This window comes from Peromyscus leucopus, chromosome 7 (genome assembly GCF_004664715.2).
Source record: "Peromyscus leucopus breed LL Stock chromosome 7, UCI_PerLeu_2.1, whole genome shotgun sequence".
In the NCBI taxonomy this organism is placed as follows: Eukaryota; Metazoa; Chordata; class Mammalia; order Rodentia; family Cricetidae; genus Peromyscus; species Peromyscus leucopus.
Window position 1 is genome coordinate 15295242 of NC_051069.1, and position 20960 is coordinate 15316201.

General features: G+C 42.6%; 1 protein-coding gene across 3 annotated transcripts in view; it reads right to left on the reverse strand.

Moving 5' to 3' along the window:
• Edc3 (enhancer of mRNA decapping 3) overlaps window positions 1-20960 on the reverse strand; it is a 32902-nt gene that overhangs the window by 11345 nt on the left and 597 nt on the right. For 2 of the 3 annotated variants that reach the window (XM_028865077.2, XM_028865075.2), the window contains exons 2-4: window positions 16595-16776; window positions 11915-12231; window positions 3897-4232 (exon numbers count right to left, since the gene is read on the reverse strand). In XM_028865077.2, coding sequence (XP_028720910.1) covers window positions 3897-4232; window positions 11915-12231; window positions 16595-16758 — 817 coding nt within the window. In that variant the 5' untranslated portion in view covers window positions 16759-16776. Of the gene's footprint in view, window positions 1-3896; window positions 4233-11914; window positions 12232-16594; window positions 16777-18098; window positions 18143-20960 lie in introns of those variants that run through there. The other variant, XM_028865078.2, reaches the window with a different exon arrangement.

A 20960-nucleotide genomic window follows, 5' to 3' on the forward strand; every position in this document is an offset into this window, starting at 1 on the left:
GTGCAGGTGTTTGAGATGGTCTGCACTTGGCTGTGCTGGGGGATGGTCTGTATGTCAAGTTGTTCTGATTGGTCAATAAATAAAACCTGATCGGCTGTGGCTAGGCAGGAAGGAGAGGCGGGACTAACAGAGAGGAGAAATAAAAGGATAGGAAGGCAGAAGGACACTGCAGCCGCCGCCATGACCAGAGACACCGCAGCCGCCGCCGCCATGACCAGCAGCATGTGAAGACGCCAATAAGCCACCAGCCACGTGGCGAGGTATAGATTTGTAGAAATGCGTTACTTTAAGATATAAGAATAGTTAACAAGAAGCCTGCCACGGCCATACAGTTTGAAAGCAATATAAGTCTCTGTGTTTACTTGGTTGGGTCTGAGCGGCTATGGGACTGGCGGGTGGCAGAGATTTGTCCTGACTGTGGGCAAGGCAGAAAAACTCAAGCTACACACAGCATCCTAAACTGTGTGTCACCTGAGCAGAGTGCCAACTAGGAAGTTCAACTCTGCCTGAAAAGGCGGCAGGACTATAGTCCCAAGAGAGGAGAGGCATCAAAGACAAAACTCCAGAGACCAGAATGGGCAACGCACATGCAGTTAAGACACCATCTTTCCCTCAAAGACTGGCCTGAAGGTTCAGCTGAGGAGAAGGGGCAGAGCCACATATCAGAAGGCTTTTCAAACCCAAACTGTTGTGTAAAACAGATGAAGGCAGACAAAAAGTGAGAACAGAGAGGCCAAACACAACTATCTCAAGGGCTATCTGGGGATTTATGAGGCAGCATAAGAAACTAAAAGGTCATGAAAACTTCAAGGGACCCTTGAAAGAAGAAACCAGTTTGGAGGCAGAATGAATACTCTGAGTAAAGGGAATGCTCTACTAGGGCTGCCCCAGAAGACACCAGCACTGCCTGCTGTTCCATTACGAAAGGTAGGCTGAGTTCTCTGCACCAGGGAAGATGGAAAGATGACTCCAAAGTTTCAGGCTGAACACCTAAAGAATGGCTATTCCAATCAAATACCTGGGAATGACAAGGAGTCAGGGTGCATCTGGGCAAGAACAACTTGGCTTTGATGTGCTACCTTTAAAGAAGATGGTAGATACTCTAAAATCAAACTTTTTCACTCTGGATGAACAACCATGGCACTGAATGAACAAGAAGGTATAGATTAGCCATGCAGTCACATTGAAAGGGATCATCCCATAATCAAACTGGGGATATCAGTTCCTCCAGCCTTTAGTTTGAGTTCAGACTCTTTAAAATTGTGGCAACAAGCTGCATGAGCCCCTTCTCAGTGGAACGATAACCACAAGCTGTCTTACTGTACAGGCCCAGAAATGCTGACGGTTCCCAATCCTAGTAACTCTTTGTACTCTGGAAATGGAGGATCGGCTAGGACTTGAGGTTCCCAATCAATCAAATGGCCATCAAGGCAGTCTGCCTGCAGAGACTTGATTTCAGAAACTAGGTTCATTACTTCTACTCACAAGGAAATGAACACCTTGGCACAAGAGCACAAGGTTACCAGTTCACATGTTCTAGTCATAACACATTGAATTCAACTCCTGGGGCTGGAGAGATGGCTCAGAGGTTAAGAGCACCGACTGCCCTTCCAGAGGTCCTGAGTTCAATTCCCAGCACCCACATGGTGGCTCACAACCATCTGTAATGAGATCTGGCACCTTCTTCTGTGTACACAATAAATAAATAAATCTTTAAAAAAGAAGCAGCACATGAATTCAACTCCTGTTGTCTCTTCTGAGGCTGTCCCTTGGACTGTGCTCTCTATAGACCCTGTTTTAGCCTATGATGGGAAGATGATGACTCACACTAGTCATCAATTCCTTCCTAGTTTATCAATAAGCATCCTCTTCTTTTCAGCCTAGAAAATCCTGCCCATGAGCTTCTGTTCTGCTCATTACTAAATGAAAATCATCTGTAGGAGAAGCTGCTCAGTGAAATAACGTTTGCTCTATTTCTAGCACAACAAAGGGGCTTTATTTCTAACCACGGTTAGGGAAACCAAGAAAAACCAGGTCGTGAAAGGCTGCTGGGCTTCTTGTCCCCTTACTGCCAACCTCTAGTAGAATGCCACTTATCACTACACAGCACAAGCTGCAATCCCTGAGGTCTTGATCAAAAAGAACCAGCACGTGTGGCTGATAGTGTATTTGTTGGTGGCAAGTTTAGGAAAATAATTTCAAGAGGACAGAACTTTCCATTCCTGTCATTAAAAATAAAAGATATATGAAAACAAAGTTGGAGAGGTGCAGTGTTTAATAGAAAAAATGATGTGGTAGTTTGAATGAAAATGACCTGGTAGTCTCACAGGGACTCGAACCTGGAGATCGACCTGCCTCCCAAGTACTGGGATTAAAGGTGCTTCAGGCAGTAGGAGGTATGAACTTGTTAGAGTAGGTTTATCACTAGAGGGTGAGTTTTGAGGTCTCGGAATGCTCAAGCCAGACCTTGTGGGACATTCTCTGCCTGCGGATCTAGATGTGGAACTCTCAGCTCCTTCTCCGGCACCATGTCTGCCTGCACACTGCTATGCTTCCTACCAAGATGATAATGGACTAACTTTCTCTGAAACTGTAAGCCAGCTCCAATTAAATGCTTTACTTTGTAAGAGTTGTCTTGATCATAGTGTCTCTGCACAGCAATATTAACCCTAAGACAAATTAGCACCTCTATTTTGGTTTCTTTAGGAAATGTTTTCTCAGGTTCTTTGGGATCTGAAATGTTTTCCTCATTCTCACTATGGACTCTTACCTTTTTAGTCACTTAACTACAAGACAGACCATAATCTTCCCAAACTCAGGAATTCCTGTGGTCTAAATAATTCCAGGAAACCACACAATTCATAATCCAACCACTTGTGCAGAGTCACAGGGACCACAGCACAGAGAACTGCAGCAGGAATAGGCAGTTGGTAGACCAGGCCAGCCAGGGCTCCATAGTGAGACTCTGTCTAACACAAAACAAACCCTTGACACTAACTGAGGGAGGGGCTGGAGTACTGACTGCTCTTCTAGAAGACTGGGGTTGCATTCCCAGCACCTACATGGCTGCTCAAAACTGACTGTAACTCCAGTTTCAAGGAAATCCAATGCCCTCTTATGGGCTCCAAGGGCACTGCATACATGTATAGACATCTATGCAAGCAAAACACCCACACATCAAATTAAAAAGTAAATCAACCTAAAAGAAAATGACTAAGGCAAGAGAATTACACTATAATACAGTGGCTTTCATAACTACAAAGGGACTACTTTGTTAGGTGAGCATTTTAACCAGCCAAACTCTCAATGACCAAGGCTACTGGGAGATAAAAGCAGGAGGACAAACAAATGTTGAATTCCTTGAAACTCCAATTTTAGCCCATGGATTTTATCCAACTTCAATTCTTCCTGCATCAGCCACTAACTAGGAAGCAGAGCTACATTTCTGATGAAATATACAGACAGTTATCAGGGAAACCAGAATGAAAATTAACACGGAATCTGCCAGATACAGGACATAAAGGGACAAGTATTGAAACTGCTAAGTTAGTCACTGTCCCCAAGACAGTAACACTGCACCAACCCCCAACTCACTAACTTCTGATGCAAGAATGCAAGATGCTGACCTCCTCCTCCTCCTTCTTTTTTTTTTTTTTTTTTTTTTTTCTTCCCCAGACAGGGTTTCTCTTTGTAGCTTTGGAGTCTGTCCTGGAACTCACCCTGTAGACCAGGCTGGCCTTGAACTCACAGAGATCCACCTGCCTCTGCCCCGAGTGCTGGGATTAAAGGTGTGCGCCACCACCGTCCAGCAATGCTGGCTTTCAAACAGTTGAGTTTTACTATTTTAAGCAAAATCAAAAGGAAAAGTAGCCCATGGTGGACTCAACGTAACTCACCAGTGCAGAATTCCTTGTTCACACTGTGCGGCACCGTGATCCTACGGTAGACAATAGGCTCTGATTCCAGGATGTTTTCGTCGTGGCGGTACCTAGCAGGCCGTTCACTTGGGACACCCCGGGAACGGGTGCCGCTTCTCCTTTCATAGGTGTCAATCTCCTCAAACACAGCTGCCTTGTCAAAAAGGGCCAGGTTCCCCTCAAAGTCAAAATCTGTGTCTGGGATCTCCTCAATATCATCTCCAAAGCACTCATCATCTTTATTCTTCATTTGGCCATTCTTTAAACCACTTTTCTTTGGGGTTGCCTGGTTTGGGTGCCTGCTACTAGATGACCCTGGGGGATACATAAAGAACAAAGTCAGTGTGCAGGGATCAAAGGGTATTTCTAAATCACATTAAGTAGCAAGGAGAGCAAGAGCACAAACTTCATATGGAATAATAAATTTGAAAAATCACCCAAATAACTAAACATGAAATGAACAATACTCCTGCAAATCTTTTTTTTTTTTCCCAGAGCTGAGGACTGAACTCCGGGCTTTGCACTTGATAGGCAAGCGCTCTACCACTGAGCTAAATCCCCAACCCCAATACTGCAAATCTTAATCAGTGTTGCCTTTCATAAGGGAAGAGGTGATAACAGAAGCTTTTTGTCCATGAGGTTATCAATACACCCCCCAAGGCTGGCCTTGAACTCCCAAACAGCTTGGATTACAGATGTGCACAACCAACAAGGCAACGGAGTTTATCAAATGAGAAGAGGAACAGCAAGAGCAGCAGCATGTCCTCAGGCCAGGATGGCTACTGCCACCAAGGAAGAAAAAAGGTCCCCAGGGAGACATCGTTCAGTTCTTCTCAGTACACTTACTAGGGTCCTTTCTAACTTAATTTACGCTCAGGCTAGATCACAGCAGGTAAGAATCCAGACAACAGATCCAATCTTTGGTTACCATGAGCTCTTTTCTCAGAACTTTATCTCTTCTATACATAACCATTTTCTGGATGATCAAAGACAAGTGACCACAGCAAAATAAATACCAACACCGCAGCAACCAGCCACTCTCCCTTAGGCCCTACTTGGCTGCTACATAGCCATCAACACTACTCTTAGCAGTCAAAGAGGAAGCCCTGACGAGTTCTCCAAACCTACCACTCACAGAATAAATGACATCTACACATACAGGCAGGCAACTCATTGCGCTCAACTGTACGGTTCCCTTTTCATAACCCTTCCATGTGCCAAGAGTTAGGAGATCTTCAATCTAGTTTTGTCACCAAAATGCTACATAATCTAGGAGCTGAGGAGATGACAGCCATTAAAGTGCGTGCAAGCAAACATGAGGACCTGAGTTTGGACCCCTAGCACTGATGTAAAAGCTGGATGCAAAAGTGGACGCATCTGTAACTGAAGGATCCCTGAAAGCCAAATCAGTGAGTTCCAGATTCAGTGAGAGAGACTCTGTCTCAAAAAATAAGGCGGAAAGGGATGAAAAAGGATATCCAGTGTTGACCTCTGGCACGACATGCACATGTGGATGTGTACTGGCATGCACACATTCGTATTACCACATACATACATACATACATACATACATACATACATACATACACCATGTACATGCACAGTTATATAATTTGGGGATGTAGTTGAAGCCCAGATGGCAGAGTACTTGCCATGCATGCACTAACCCCTGGGTTCAACTCCTAGCACCACTAAGACTGGGAATGGTGGGGCACACTTGTAATCCAAGCATTTGAGAAGAGGAGGCAGGACAGAAACTCAAGGTCATCCATTGGCCTAGGCTACATGAGATCGTTTTAAAAACAAAAACAAAAAGCAAGAATTATATATAATCATATAGTCGCTGTTCAACTTCCTAGGGCTTCAATTTCCATTAAGCAAAATATTTACAGCACAGTTTCTAGGCAGTCAATAAACAACTAACAAATTAATCAACACTAGTGAGGCCATTTTAACATTATTCTGAAGGGTTTATACTATACAAATATAACTTGTGTTGTTCTTCTAACGCCTCAGTATAGAAAAGTTGTGCCAGTAGGGAACATGTGACTTTGGTCTCTGAGAAAAAAAACAAAACATGATGATGGGAAGAGTAGAGGGACCCATTAACAACAGATTATAAACCACTACAAATAAGAAGTGGCTAGACTAAATTCCATTTTCAATTGTTTGCTAAACATTTAGTGAGAGAATGCTGAGTGCTATAACTAGGTGCTGGGAACACATTATATATAACCAATACTAACTAAGGAGAAATAAAGTATACAAACAGTGAAAATTCAGTGTGGGTTCAAATCTTAAAAGGCATTTTAGGGGTGTGTGTCCCCACAAGAGGATGTCAGGTGTCCTGCTCTGTCACTCTCCACCTTATTTCCTTGAGACAGGATCTCACTGAACCCGGAAGTAGGCCTGCAAGCCCCAGAAATTTCCCTCCTGTCTCTGACCCCCACAGCACTGCAGTTATAGATACAGGATGTGCTCAGATTTTACTTTGGTGCTGGAGATCTGAACTCAGGTCTGCACGCTTTCACAGCAAGTGCTCTTCTTACCCACTGAGCCTCTCCTCAGCCCAGAAATGTATAAGTGCCATGAGAACATAGAGCTGAACTAAGAATGGAGAACAGGTATGGAAATACAAGGATAATATACCATTAGTAGTGTTTATAGTTAAAGGGAAGAAAGAAGAGGCAAACAGTCCAAGGAAACAGGCGTGTACGCCAATTGCCTCTCTGGTGGACCTCATCCCCAGGTCCAAACAGGATAATCCACATGGATGCAGAAGATGAATAAATAAATAAAATAAAATATTTTACCCACTTTTAAGTAAAAATTGTGGGAATTACACTTCATGAATTTACCATGTTGACGGAAACTGGCATCCTAGGAGGTTTCATGAAGTAAATCACTATCATTTCTAAGGCATCTGGAGAAAACGCAAGTCTGTTCCTGTAAGTAGACTTAAATAATTTTTTGAAGGCAAAGTCTTGCCCTAGAACATGCTGTGCTGTGTAGCCCAGCAACAATCCCCCTGGAAAGCTAGGATGTCATGTACATGCTACACAGTTGGCTGTATCAGTATTTGAATTATAACGCATGAGTCGTTTACAGATGAGGACACATTCTAAGAACAGTACTGTTATATGGTTTGGTTGTTATGCAACATTATGGAAAGTTTTCCCGCACAAAGACTGCTGTATCACCAGGCAATAAATCTTGCACATACAGCCAGCTGATGACTGAACCATCATTCCGGGACATGGCTTTTTACATGAAGTTCACCATTTTCACATCCCCCATCACCATCACTTTGTCTGTTGTTGCTATCACCGTGTGTGTGTTGGTACTCAGGAGGGAACCTAAGACCCTGCATATTTTAAGCACATGTTCCATCACTGAGCTACACCCCTAGAGTTTTCATCATTTTAGATTTAGCTGAGACAGGGTTTTGTTATGTATCACAGGCTACCTTCAAACTAGTTATCCTCCTGTCTCAACCTCGAAAATGGTGAGATTATAGATTTGTGCCACATTGTCTGAACCATTTGGGAGAGTTTTCTGGTGGTACTGGGGAGCAAGCTCAGGCACTATGTTCATTAGGCATGTGCTTTATTTATCTCCTCTAAATATTTTTTTGTTTTGTTTTGTTTTGTTTCAGACAGGGTCTCTTGATGTATCCCTTACTGTTCTGGAACTTGATATAGACGAGGTTGGCCTTGAATTCACAGACATCTGTCTGCCCCTGCCTCACAAGTGCTGGGATTAAAGGCATGTACACTGTGACTGGCTTCTAGACTAATTCTTTTTAATTTGTTTTATTGCTAATGTTGAAACAGGCTCTCCATAGCCAAGGCTAGATTAGATCTCAGGATCTTCCTGTCTTCAACCCTCCCAGCAAACAGGCATCTGCCACTACACTCAGCTAATTTGTATTTTACATCTCATATCTAATGTATATAATACAAACACGGGGTAAAAGTTTTGAGCTAATCAAGAGCTCTCTTTTTTTTTTTTAAGATTTATTTATTTATTATGTATACAGTGTTCTGTCTGCATGTATGCCTGCAGGCCAGAAGAAGGCACAGATCTCATTACAGATCGTTGTGAGCTACCATGTGGTTGCTGGGAATTGAACTTAGGACCTCTGAAGGAGCAGCCAGTGCTTTTAACCTCTGAGCTATCTCTCCAGCCCCTAATCAAGAGCTCTTATGACTGTCACAGAAATGTATAATCTGAATACAAGAAACTTAATGAAGTAGTATCGGTCAACAACAAGTTAATAAATAGTGTGTTCTCAATATTGTCCTAGATAACAAAGAGTTACTGAAATGCCAAGTACAAAATCAAAGAAAGCAACCCCAGACAGCTGCACAGCTTTCTCAGCGTGCTGACAAAACATCCCACTAGAGAGGCAGAGCGGCTCATGGTAGGAAATGCTGTTCGCTCTCAAGACTCTGGGCACTGGACACTATTTTTGGCTTGGCTGTAGAACTCTACAAATTCAACTTGTACCCAGAGCTGTTTGTTTAGCTTTCAAGAATCTATTGCTTGTGTCCTTCTCTCCACAAGACTATTCATTCAAGAGCCATACTCTAAGTATGATCTATTTTTTTCAATACTGTCAATATTCTTTTTCCAAGAAAATACTGATATCCCAAGTCAGGAAAAAAATGACCAGAAAAACAAAACGTGTTTTTAAAAACTGAAAAGCAGGTAAGATAGTCACTTTTCTTAGCCTCCCATTTTTTCATACTTCAGTACAAAATTCTTGGAAGTTCTTTGTGAATAAGCTTGCTCAGTACTTGGCTCACTTAGTCCATGGGTCTGGCTGTGCATTAAGCAAGCTGGCCTCTGGCCACTGAGAGAACAAGGAACTTCCCTTGGAAAAGATAAACAGTACTTCCCAGGTTTGTATACCTTTCAAACAAGGGCCAAGCATGTACGACTGGAAGCTGGCTTTCCTGTGCCATTTTCCTGCCAGCCTTTGATACCCAGGCCCTTTGGCCAGGACATTTTGTAACAAACCCACTGTTGTGTAACCCTCAGGGTCACTAACTGGCTTTTGTCATACATCTATTGTAAAAGGAAACTTTGTCCTACGCTTAAGGTTCTAAGGGATACCTGATAGTCAAACTGAAAATATTTTAGTTCTAGACTCAGAATTTATGACAGAAAGCCTGACAATATTAGAGACATTCTGGTTATTTCCCAAATCACAGCCCTGCACTTTCTAGAATGGGAAATAGATGAAGCACATCTATTGGTGGAATTATTAAGGCCACTCCACGTAGTAAAAAGGAGATTTATTTAATGGCGTAACTTACAAATGAAGGAATAGGTAGGTTGAGGGTTCTGGAAAAGACGCAGGAACTGATGCAGAGGCCACAGAAGAGTGCTGCTTACTGGCTTGCTCCTCATGGCTTGCTCAGCTTGCCCTCCCATAGAATTCAGGACCACCAGCCCAGGGATGATACCGCCCAGAATGTCCACCATCAGTCACTAACTTAAGAAAATGCCCTACAAGTTTGCCCACATCCCGATTCCATGGAGGCATTTTCCCAATTGATGTTCCCTCCAGCCTGTGTCAGGATGACACAAAACTATCCAGCACACTATTCTTCTAAAAAAAAAAAAAAAAAAAAAGATTTATTTATTATGTGTGCAGTGTTCTGTCTGCATATATTCTTGCACACCAGAAGAGGGCACCAGATCTCATTATAGGTGGTTGTGAGCCACCTTGTGGTTGTTGGGAATTGAACTCAGGTCCTCTGGAAGAGCAGACTCCCTTAATGATAAACTATGATGTAGAAGTGTAAGCTAAATAAACCATTTCCTACCCAAGTTGCTTTTGTTTCATCACAGTAATAGTAACCCTAACTAAGACAAACAATTTATCATTTAGAAGTAATTTTTTAAATATCTATTTGTAATTTATATGTATGTGTATCTATGCATATATGTATGCAGGTACCCAAAGAAACCAGAAGAGGGCCTTTGGAGCTGAAGTTATGGGCAGTGTGAGCTACCTGACTCAGGTGTGGAGAATTGAACTCAGGTCCTCTGTAAGAACAGCAAAAGTGCTCTTAGCTACTGAGCTGTCTTTCCAGGCCAGAAGTAATCTTTAAAATTGTACTTATTTTATTACTTTATGAGTGTTTTGCCTACATGTACGTAACATGTACCACATGTGTTCCTGGTGCCTTTGGAAATCAGAAAAGGGTATTGGATCCCCTAGGACTAGAGTTACAAACAGTTGTAAACCATTTGGGTGCTAGGAATCAAAACAGGGTCTTCTATAAGAATGAGTGCTCTTTACCATCAAGCTGACTATCCAGCCTCCCTAGAAGGAATTTATAGTGATATTTTATTTGTGCTGAAATGTGATTTTATTTGTATGTTAATAAATAAAGTTGCCTGGGGGTCAGAGCTAATAGCAAGCCATTTAGCAGAAGTCTGGCAGTGGTAGCACATGCCCTTAATTCAGATCACATGGCAGGCAAATTCTGTGTGTTCAAGGACATAGCCAGCTTGGTGACACACGCCTGTGATCCAAGTACCAACCATAGAGACCTGGAGGTCTGTGTAGATAGGCAGTGATGAAGAAGTCATGCGGTTGGGTTTAGAACCAATGAGAAGGCAGAACAGAAAGTCAATAAAAATACAGACACATAGGAAGTAGGTCTCTTTTCTCAGGGGAAGGAGGGCAGCGACTGGTAAGCTAAAGGCTATTCGTTAGTGCTCTGACCTCTTGGGCTTTTAACTCTTTATTTGGCTCTGTGTTTCTTATTTAGTAAGACTGTTTAGAATTATATCGACAGGAATTTTTAAAAGAACATTCATGTGTATTTAAGGAACAATAACAGATATGAACAAATCTGTTATGTGTCAAAATTACATTATTTTAGCAGACATGTTAAAAAAATTACAGGTTCTGGCCGGGCAGTGGTAGCTCACACCTTTAATCCCAGCACTCGAGAGGCAGAGCCAGGCAGATCTCTGTGAGTTTGAGTCCAGCCTGATCTACAGAGTGAGATCCAGGACAGGCACAAAAACTATATAGAGAAACCCTGTCTCAAAAAACCAAAAATCAACTCCCCTCCAAGAAAACCATTACAGGTTCTAGTGACCCATCTATGGTTCTATAATCAGCCTGTGGAATTCAATAATCTGTTACTAGCAAACAAGATTAGAGATCAATGTATAACAGCATATGCTCTCGGTTATGTTCTAGTGGGAATGTAAACACAACAAAATTTAAATGATCAGTCTGAGGGTTAGTGGGTAGTTCAGAATATAGAGGTGCCTGACAGCAATCCTGTCAACCTGAGTGTGATCCCAGGACTCACATGATGGAAGGAGGAGAGAACCAACTCCTACCATTTGTGCTCTGACCTCCGCCTGCATTTATATGCGCGCGCGTGTGCGCGCACACACACACACACACACACACACACACACACAAATGTGCTTTAAAAAGAAATAAAAGTAAAATAGTTAGTTTGGGCTAGGGATGGAGCTTGGTGGCAGAATGCTTGCCAGGTAAGCACAAAGCTCTGAGTTCAATCCATAGCACCTCAACAAACAAATAAAATCATCAATGTGTCAGAAATGATGGTAACAGTGATGCCTACACTAGTCCTCTCCTCTCTGAGAACGGAAGTCTTACAAGAATTAACTGCAACAGCCCAAGCACAGTCAATTCAGACATTACAACCACCATCAGTTATTAGATTTAAAACACCAACACAGATCCCAACTTTTCCTGAAGGAAGGAAAGTGAAAGAGTTGGCGAGAAGCTTAGGTATACCTCCAATAACTCATTTTCTCTTCCTTGGCATCTTAAGGGACTAGCCCTAGAAACAGATGCATACTGTATTTTTGTGAAACTCTGGCAGTGCTCCCTTTTATAAAATAACAGAGTCACTTAGAGAGCAACAGCAGGTAAGGGCTCCCAGCACTGAAATACTAGGTTCTGAAAGGGGCAATGTGACGGTACTTACAAGAGTTGTGCCGACGACGGAAGCTTTTGGACTGACTCAAGGACTCCATGTGCCTGTCCACGTAACTCTTCGAGCACTGCTGCTGCTGAGGAGAAACGGCAACATCCTGGCTCTTCACATCTGTCCTCTTAGGGATGTTCTGAGGGGTACTGCTGGAAGAGGTTGGCTTCTTGACCACCTTGCCTGTACCATTCTGATTGATACCCACTTGGTACCCAACACCAGAAGGGCCCAATTCTGCATGATGGTCTCCAAACTGCTGCTTGTCTCCAGGACCTGGTATCTCCAGAATTTTCAATTCTATAATATCACCTGCCCTGAAATACACAAAAGTACAAGTCTCAAAATTATAATAGAAAGAGGAAAGTGGTAAGGATAAATGGAAATCAGTTACCCCTCTGCAGAGCTGCACTTCGGGGACTTATCAGAAGTAAAAACTAGGAAAGGTAGCAGAGCATTTAAAGACAGTGCTCAGCCACCAACTTTCAACTCACACCCTACCGGCCTTTAGAGAGAAGCTGGTAATAACAAAACTCTACAGCCATCTTAGATTTGAAGACTGTTAGTGGCTTTTTTAAACTTCTTTCACCCACTCGCTCATTCAACAAGCATATATAGCGTCCTTACTATGTGGTAAGCACTGGGCTAGGAGCAGGACACACACAAGTGCAGTGCATACTTATAAACAACTCAGTCTAAGCACTGCACAAGACAAACGTAAACCATCAAGTGTCAAATGCCAAGACAGAGATAAGCACAGGGCACGAGAGAGCCCAGAAACAAAATAATGAACTCATACTGCATATGAACGATTTAAGCTATATATCTAGGGTGTACACAGTGGGAGAGGGTAAAAGCGAGTCAAGTAGAGAACAGTAGGGAGAAAGGCATCTCAGCTACGAAAATGTGATGTCATCCACAGGAAGACCCTCCAATGTTGCCTACAGTATTATATAAGAAAAGAACGCTTATAGAGGACCATGAGGAAGATAAAGTGATAACCAGGATCCAGATCATGAGTACAATGGGCTTTTCCCATGGTAACTGGGAGGAGGGAGAAACCAGCAAGGCATTGTGGCTCCTGCCTAGAGCCCTACATCTGGGAGGCAGAGGCAGGATCACCACAATTCTGAGGCTAGCGTGGCTTACATAAAGAGTTAAAAGACAGCCAGGACTACATAGACCCTGTCTCAAAAGAGTCAGAAAGGACCCATATTCTTTGTCTAAAGCTCTCTCCTGCCATATGGCTATCTGCTACCACGTGGAAGAGATCCATGCTGGCAACTCCAATGCATGGCTTTTCCCCTTCTTTCTTCCATCTTTCTCCACTGGGTAGCTGCTGAGATAGGGATTTTTTTTTCAAACTCTAATAAAAGCATCCTCTCAAGCTCATATTTGGGGAAAATTTTTATTATGTTTCTTAAATTTTCTTAAGATTTTTTTTTTCTTCAAGCCTGGACATGGTGACACATGCTAAAAGATCTCTGAGTCCGAGGCCAGCCTGGTCTACATAGTGAGTTCCAGGCCAGCCTGGTCTACATTTTTGAGACCCTTGTCTCAAGTTGTAGAAACAGAGTAGTTTTATTATGAAAACAAAGACTTTCAATATTTTCCTGTCATTTCTCAGTATGTAAATATCAAATTAGCTAATCTCCAAATTGTATAGTGTTATAAGTTTGACTAAAGGTTGCTGCTTGAGTTACTAACAAGTTTCATTGGAAAAAAAAAAAGTCAGGTGGTAGTGGCTCATACCTTTAATCCCAGCACTGGGGAGGCAGAGGTGGGCAAATTTCTAAGTTCCAGGCCAGCCTGGTCTACTAAGCAAGTTCTTGCACAGCCAGGGCTGTACAGAGAAACCCTGCCTCAAAACACACACAAAAAAGGCTGGGCTGAAGAGATGGGTCAGTGGTTAAGAGAACCTATGGCTCTTGCAGAGGTCCTGAGTTCAGTTCCCAGCACCCACATATCAGCTCACAGCTGTCTGTCATTCCAGTTCCAGGGGATCCAATGTCTCTTCTGACCTCCTATATGTGCACGCGAGTGTGCACGCACACACGCACGCACGAGTACTCTCATATACACATTAAAATAATTAAATATTTTGTTTGTTTTTCAAGACAAGGTTTCTCTGTGTAGACCTAGCTGACCTGGAACTCAAGAGATTTGACTGTCTCTATCTTCCCAGTGCTAGAATTAAAGGCGTGTGTCACCGCCACCCCGCTACCCCGCTACCCCGCTACCACCACCAGCTAAATACATGAATTTCTTTTTTTCTTTTTCTTTGGTTTTTTCAAGACAGGGTTTCTCTGTGTAAAATCCTGGATGTCCTGGAATTCACTCTGTAGACCAGGCTGGCCTTGAACTCATAGAGATCTGCCTGCTTCTGCCTCCCAAGTTCTGGGATTAAAGGTGTGTGTCAACACCACCTGGCACATAAGTATTTTAAAGAAAGTTAAAATGAATTTTGGCTTAGAACAGATCCAATAATTTCTGAAATATCCCTAAATACACTTCTTCCATTTTATGTTACACATGTGAGTTGGCATTCCCAGCACTGACAATTATAAAATCAGTGTTATCAGTTAACATGAAAAAAATGAAAATATTTTGTGTAGTACAGCACCAAATATTCATCGAAGCTTGACTGTAAAATGTTTGTTTACGTAAAAATAAACAAACCCACCTAACTCATTAGTATCCAATACACTTCACATTTAATAAGTGGTAAAATTATAAGTATACCAAAGAATTATTTTAAAATTAATATCTTTATGATTGAATAGCAGTAGATATTTTGTTTGTATACCTACTTTCTAGGCCTGTGTGCTATAGTTACTTTAAAATGTCGAAGAACCAGACATGGTGGCTGGCATTCTTTTAATCCCAGTGCTGGGGAGGCAGAGGCCAGCAGAACTATGTGAGTTCCAGTCCAGCCTGGGCTGCATAGGGAGACCCTGTCTTAAGAGTCTGAGAAAAAAGAGTGTTTAAGTAGAAAAAGTTTAGAAGCTCTGGCCCAATATTAAGAAAAAGACAGAACCCAGAATAAACCAATCTTTGAACTTGGGGAAAAAAATCTTAGAGGCAATTTGAAGAACCAAGAGAAGGGGGCATGTCTGAACCTGACAATCAAGCTGTCTGTGAGCCTGGCAAAAGATCATCTAGGCTGATGACAGAAAACACAAACAAGGGACCAGAAAAATAAAGCTGCAAAACTGAGTAAAGGCAAATTACTTTCATCTAAACAAGAGTATGGATATAAAGGGAAGAGAAAGGATGGGACATTGCCTTCACCTAGTGGGAAATGGGGGAGGGGGCTTCCCACGAGGGAAGGGAGGTCAACTGTTAGAATACAAAGAGACAATACAACAAAGGTTGATGCTCAAGACACAGAAGAGATGAGGTAAGGTCTCAAAGGAGGCAGAGTGCATCTCCAGCACAAATGAAAGGACCAGCCCAGACAGAAGGGCTACTACTTCCAGGGGCCACAAAGGAAAGCAGTTAAGCTCAGTGACACCTGGGATAGAGTCATGCCTCAACAGTTAAGAGTAATTGCTGTGCCTGGCAGTGGTGGCGCATGCCTTTAATCCCAGCTCTCGGGAGGCAGAGGCAGGCAGATCTCTGTGAGTTTGAGGCCAGCCTGGTCTACAGAGTTCAGAACAGCCAGGGCTACACAGAGTAATCCTGTCTTGAAAAACCAAAAAAGAAAAAAAAAAGCACTTGCTGTTCTTACAGAGGACTCAAGTTCAGTTCTCAGCGCCACATTGGCCTATAACTCTACCTTCAAGGCATCCAACCCTCTTCTGGCCTCTTCAAGTAACTCAATATACCCCCAGACACATGTACATACACATAATTAAAAATAATCTAATAATCTTAAATAAAAAAAAAAAAAAAGAAAAATATAGGTATTCACCCAAAAGGTTGTACAGGCATAAATATGAAGGAATTGCTCAGAAAATAAGGAAGCTCACACCTGACAGACTCATTTTGGGAACATAAATATAAGAGGCTGACTCTCAAAGTGATGAAGATGGGAATGTGAAGATAAAAGTGGATGAGCTCAGCCGGGAGGTGGTGACGCACCGCCTTTAATCCCAGCACTCGGAGGCAGAGGGAAGCAGATCTTTGTGAGTTCGAGGCCAGCCTGCTCTACAGAGTGAATGCCAGGACATCCTGGACAGAGAAACCCTGTCTCGACAAAGCCCCCCCAAAAAGGGGGGGGGAGATGAGCTCTATTGGCAGATATTAAGAAAAGACTACCCGTAACTAAGGACTTTAGTCACTGGCTACAGTGTGCTTCTGAGGATAAATCACACAAATCTACAAACACATGTATGCCAAGGGGGGTAAAAACTGATGAGAAAGCACATATAATACAATACTGAAAAAAAAACTTTGAAACTATAAAAGTTATGCTGAATTTAAATAAAATTCCATGTCTAACAGAGGTAAGAAACAGGTTTCACGACCCTAAATCATTAGCTTGAAACTGTATTATAACACAAAGTCTCCAGTGAGATTAGCAACAGAACTCTAAGGCCTGTAAGACCATGAACTCTCCTTCCTGACAAGACTCAGTGCAAAGCAGAACCCAGCCGAGAAAACACTGTCAGTCAGACCCTGATCCAGCACCACAGACCACCAGGCTGGGTTTTTAAGGGTGTTAGTCAGGGCACTTACCGAAAGGTGACTTCTGGTACAAGACACTTCACTCCATTGTGGAAGGGCCGAGTGAGAGAAATGGTCTGGCTGACCTGATCCACTGCTGACACTCTTCCCTGATAGACACCCAAGCTCTCGCCACAGTTGATTGACACAATACTGCCTAGCCAATCCATAGCCATATTCCAGACGTGGAGTCACTGTGAAGAGAAGGAAGCATTCAGTGAACCTGGAAGAAAAACTTTTAAACTCAGCAGGTATGTCAGGCTCTGTATTTAGTGGTATTTGATGATCTCTACCAGAGGTGATAAACATAAAAAAATAAAATAAAATAAAACAACTCTGGTAAGAAACAAGGCATAACGGCACACACCTCTGTATTATTTTTTATTTTTGTTTTGTTTTGAGACAGGGTCTCACCATGTAACTGGCTAGCCTAACACTAGCTAGGTATGCCTCAAACTCTCAGATCTGTCTGCCTCTGCCTCCTGAGTGTTGGAGTGAAGGGTATATACCACCACGCCCAGCTGAAAATACCTTTAGTCCCAGTGTTGGGGATGTGGAGGGGAGGCAGAGGCAGGTGGATCTAAGTTGAGGCCAGCCTGGTCTACATAGAGTTCTAGGTCAGCCAGGATTACACAGTAAGACTATCTCAAAAACCAAAACCAAAAACCTTTTTCTGTAGAGATATGCAGATTAATAAGCAATATTGATATATGTATACAAAGACCACGTAAACACCAGCTGGTGGGGGCACATGCCTTTAACACCAGCACTCCAGAGACAGAACCAGGGGGGATCTCTGAGTTCGAGGCTAGCCTGGTTTACAGAGTGAGTTCCAGGACAGCCTGGGCTACAGAGAAACCCTGTCTCAAAAAACCAAAACAAGACAAAACAAAGAAAATCAAAACCAAAAAACAACCCAAAGACCATGCAGTTGTTTTAGTGTGTGCATTACATATAAAGGTACAAAATCTTTCAAAAGATGTGGCCCAGCAGTGCAGGAGTATTTGCCTAGCAAGTACAAAGTTCTGGGCTTAATTTTTAGCACCATCAAAACTTAAAAAACTAGAAAGCTGAACAAAAAGGGCTGGAGAGAAGGGTAAGCAGTTAAAAACACTGGCTGCTCTTCCAGAGGAGCCCAGTGTTCCCAGCACACACACTGTGGTTCACAATAACTGTTTGTAACTCCAGTTCCAGGGGATCTGATGCCCTCTACTGGCCTCCTCAAGCACTGCACACACATGATGCGCAGAAATACATTCAGGTAAACGCTCAATACACATAAAAATAAAATAAGTCTTTAATTAAATAAATTACCACATTACAAAAGACACTTACTTCCTATTCCTGATCAGATTTTGCCTATTTTATGTCAGAGTAGCATAAATTTTCTTGCCTATCACTTACACCCACTCCATCATAATCCTATTTTGGCACTTGCTTTAGGTATTAGATAGATACATTATAAAAAGCTGTCACTAAAAAAAAAAAAAAAAAAAAAAAGAATGGGTTACCACACCTGGCTACTGGTCGGGCAGTGGTAGCTCACGCCTTTAATTCCAGTACTCAAGAGGCAGAACCAGGCGGGATCTCTGTGAGTTCCAGGCTGCTCTACAGATCGAGATCCAGGACAGGCACCAAAACTACACAGAGGAACCCTGTCTCAGGAACAACAACAACAAAAAAGCTGTCATGAGAAAAAACAACAACAACTAGAATTTAACCAAATGGGAAACAACTTCCTTTTCTTTTCCAGTCAACATATATTATTTTTAATGCCCTGGTGTTTTACATTCAAATTTATACTGTGTTAATGACCAAATCAATATGTTAACACTTTGAAAATGTGACTTTTAGTTGATAAGTGAGGCTTAATTTATTTTTTATTTTATGTGTATTGCTGTTTTGCCTATCTGTATGTCCATGTGAGGGTGTCGGGTGCCGAGGAACTGGAGTTACCCAGTCAGCTGTGAGCTGCCATGTGGGCACTGGGAATTGAACCCTGTTCCTCTGGAAGAGCAGTCAGTGCTCTTAATCACTGAGCTATCTTTCCATCCCCAAGTGCAGTTTTTTTAATTTGGTTCTATATTAATGTGTAACTGTCCATTTTTACTGGAAATTCTCCTGTAAAACACATTGATATTTTATTGAAAACTCATCAAACAGGTTTATTCTACAAAGAAAGAAATTCCCACTTGGGTGTGGTGATGCATGGTTGTAATCCCAGCACTTGGAAGGCAGAACAGGAGGATTACAGAAAGTCTGAGTCCAGCCTGGTTCAGAGTGCAAGTTCCAGGCCATCCAGGGCTACACAGAGAAGCCAGGTCTCAAAAGAAGCAAAATAAACAAACCAAAATTTCCTAGGCCTGAGCATGTAGCTCAGCGGTGGAATGCTTTCCTGGAATATGTGCATGAAATTCTGGATCTATTCCCCAACACTACCAAAAACAAAACTTTTTCACTTACACAGATACTAAACATAAATCAAACAGTGTAACCCATTGGACTCCTCATCTGAAGACTACTCCAAGGAAATGTGTTTCATTCATTACAAGTCTAAGGCCTCCACGTTAAAAAAAAAAAAAAAAAAAAAAAAAAAAAAAACCTACAGCTGAAGCTACAAAAAGACTTGGGGGAGGCGGGGAGTTTCTCTGTGCAGCCCTGGCTGTTCTGGAACTCATTCTATAATAGACCAGGCTGGCCTCGAACCCAGAGATCTGCCTGCCTATCTCCCAAGCACTGGGATTAATGATACTACACTCAGCTAGCGCTAATTTTTTTTTTTTAGGTGTGGTGTGTGTGTTTTGCTGGAGATCAAACCCAGAGACTGTGCTTGTTGCTAGACAAGCTTTGTCACTGAGTTACATCTCTAGCACAAGACCAATCTTGAGACTTTTTATTTTTTACTTTTTCATCTAGTTACAATCCAAGCAAAAGTATACCACTCCACAGGAAAAAAAAAAGAAAAAGAAAAACCTAAGACAAGGCCTCACTGTGTAGCCTGGGCAGGCTCATATTCAAGATTCCCCAGGCTCAGCCTCCTGGGTAATGTCATTATAGGTATGTCATCTGGTCATCCAAAAATTTTCACAGCAATCCCCCCTGGAGCATTGCCCTAACTATCACAAGGGGCTCCATTGGGTCTCTATTAAGGTGCTGCTATTCTGACATCATGACAGATCAGTTCATGCTGTTTTCAAACTTCACAGAAGTGTGAAATGCAGGGTCATGTGCCTGGCTTCCTTTCATCAACAGTCCATCTGTGAAATCCAACTGTTGCATGTAGCAAAAGTTAACTGTCTGTAGTTTATTTAGGTACACCTCAATTATTTTAGTGCATTTACTAAGATAAAGTTGGATTATTTTCAGTTTGGGGTTCCATTTTAAATAACTAACATTTTTACATGTGTTCTTGTTCCTATTACACAGAAAATCAGAGTCAAAATTATATTTGGCTTTATTAGAAACTGCCACGTAGAGTCGGGTATAGTGGTGTCCACCTATAATCACAGTGCTCCAGAGGCTAAAGCAACCGGCCCAATGGGAGACTGCCTTAGTAATGCTCAAACCAGTAATCCTGGGGAGTTAAAAGGCCAAGGCCTGAGGTGGCACAGGCCTTTAATTCCAGCACTTAGGAGGCAGAGGCAAGAGGATCTCTCTAAGTTCCAGGGCAGTTTGGTCTGCACAGCCAGAGCTACACAGTGAGACCCTATCTCTAAAAAAGGTGGTTCTTTGCAACCACTTTTACTTCAGAAAAACAACTAGGAATTTTGTGCCCAAAACATAGAACAAAAACAAAAAACTGGGTCACACCTCAGGGTTCCAAGTGAGACACCAACATCTTAGGGATAGTCATTTGTATTGTGGAAAGAGTAAGGCTTCTCTTAGCTCTGCAACTGGACGCCTGAAAATCAGCTAACGAAGCTGATGAGGACTATTCCTCCAACACCCCAACATTGAAACCACCGGTCAAGTTTTACTAACAAATGCAGTCACGTCACAGAAAAAAAGGACTGGTAAGTGGTGCAGTACACCGAGGGCGGTCAACTGTGCGCACTGGCAGGGCATCGCTAGCTCTATTTCCACATCCCAGTCGGGATTATCAACCACCATGTGGCACTTGCACTCTGCCTGGCTATTAACCTCACTGGCCAAAAGGAAATGGACACAAAGAACAATGAGTGAGTGTTTTTTTGTTTTTTTTTTTTTTGGGGGGGGGGAGACAGACAGGAGAAAGAGTAGAGAGAGACAGGAGAGGAGGGGAGAGAGAGAGGGAGGGAGGGGGAGAGAGAGAAGAGAGAGGGAGAGAGGGGGAGAGAGGGGAGAGGGAGAGGGGGGAGGGAGAGAGAGAGGGATGGAGGGAGAGAGGGATGGAGAGAGG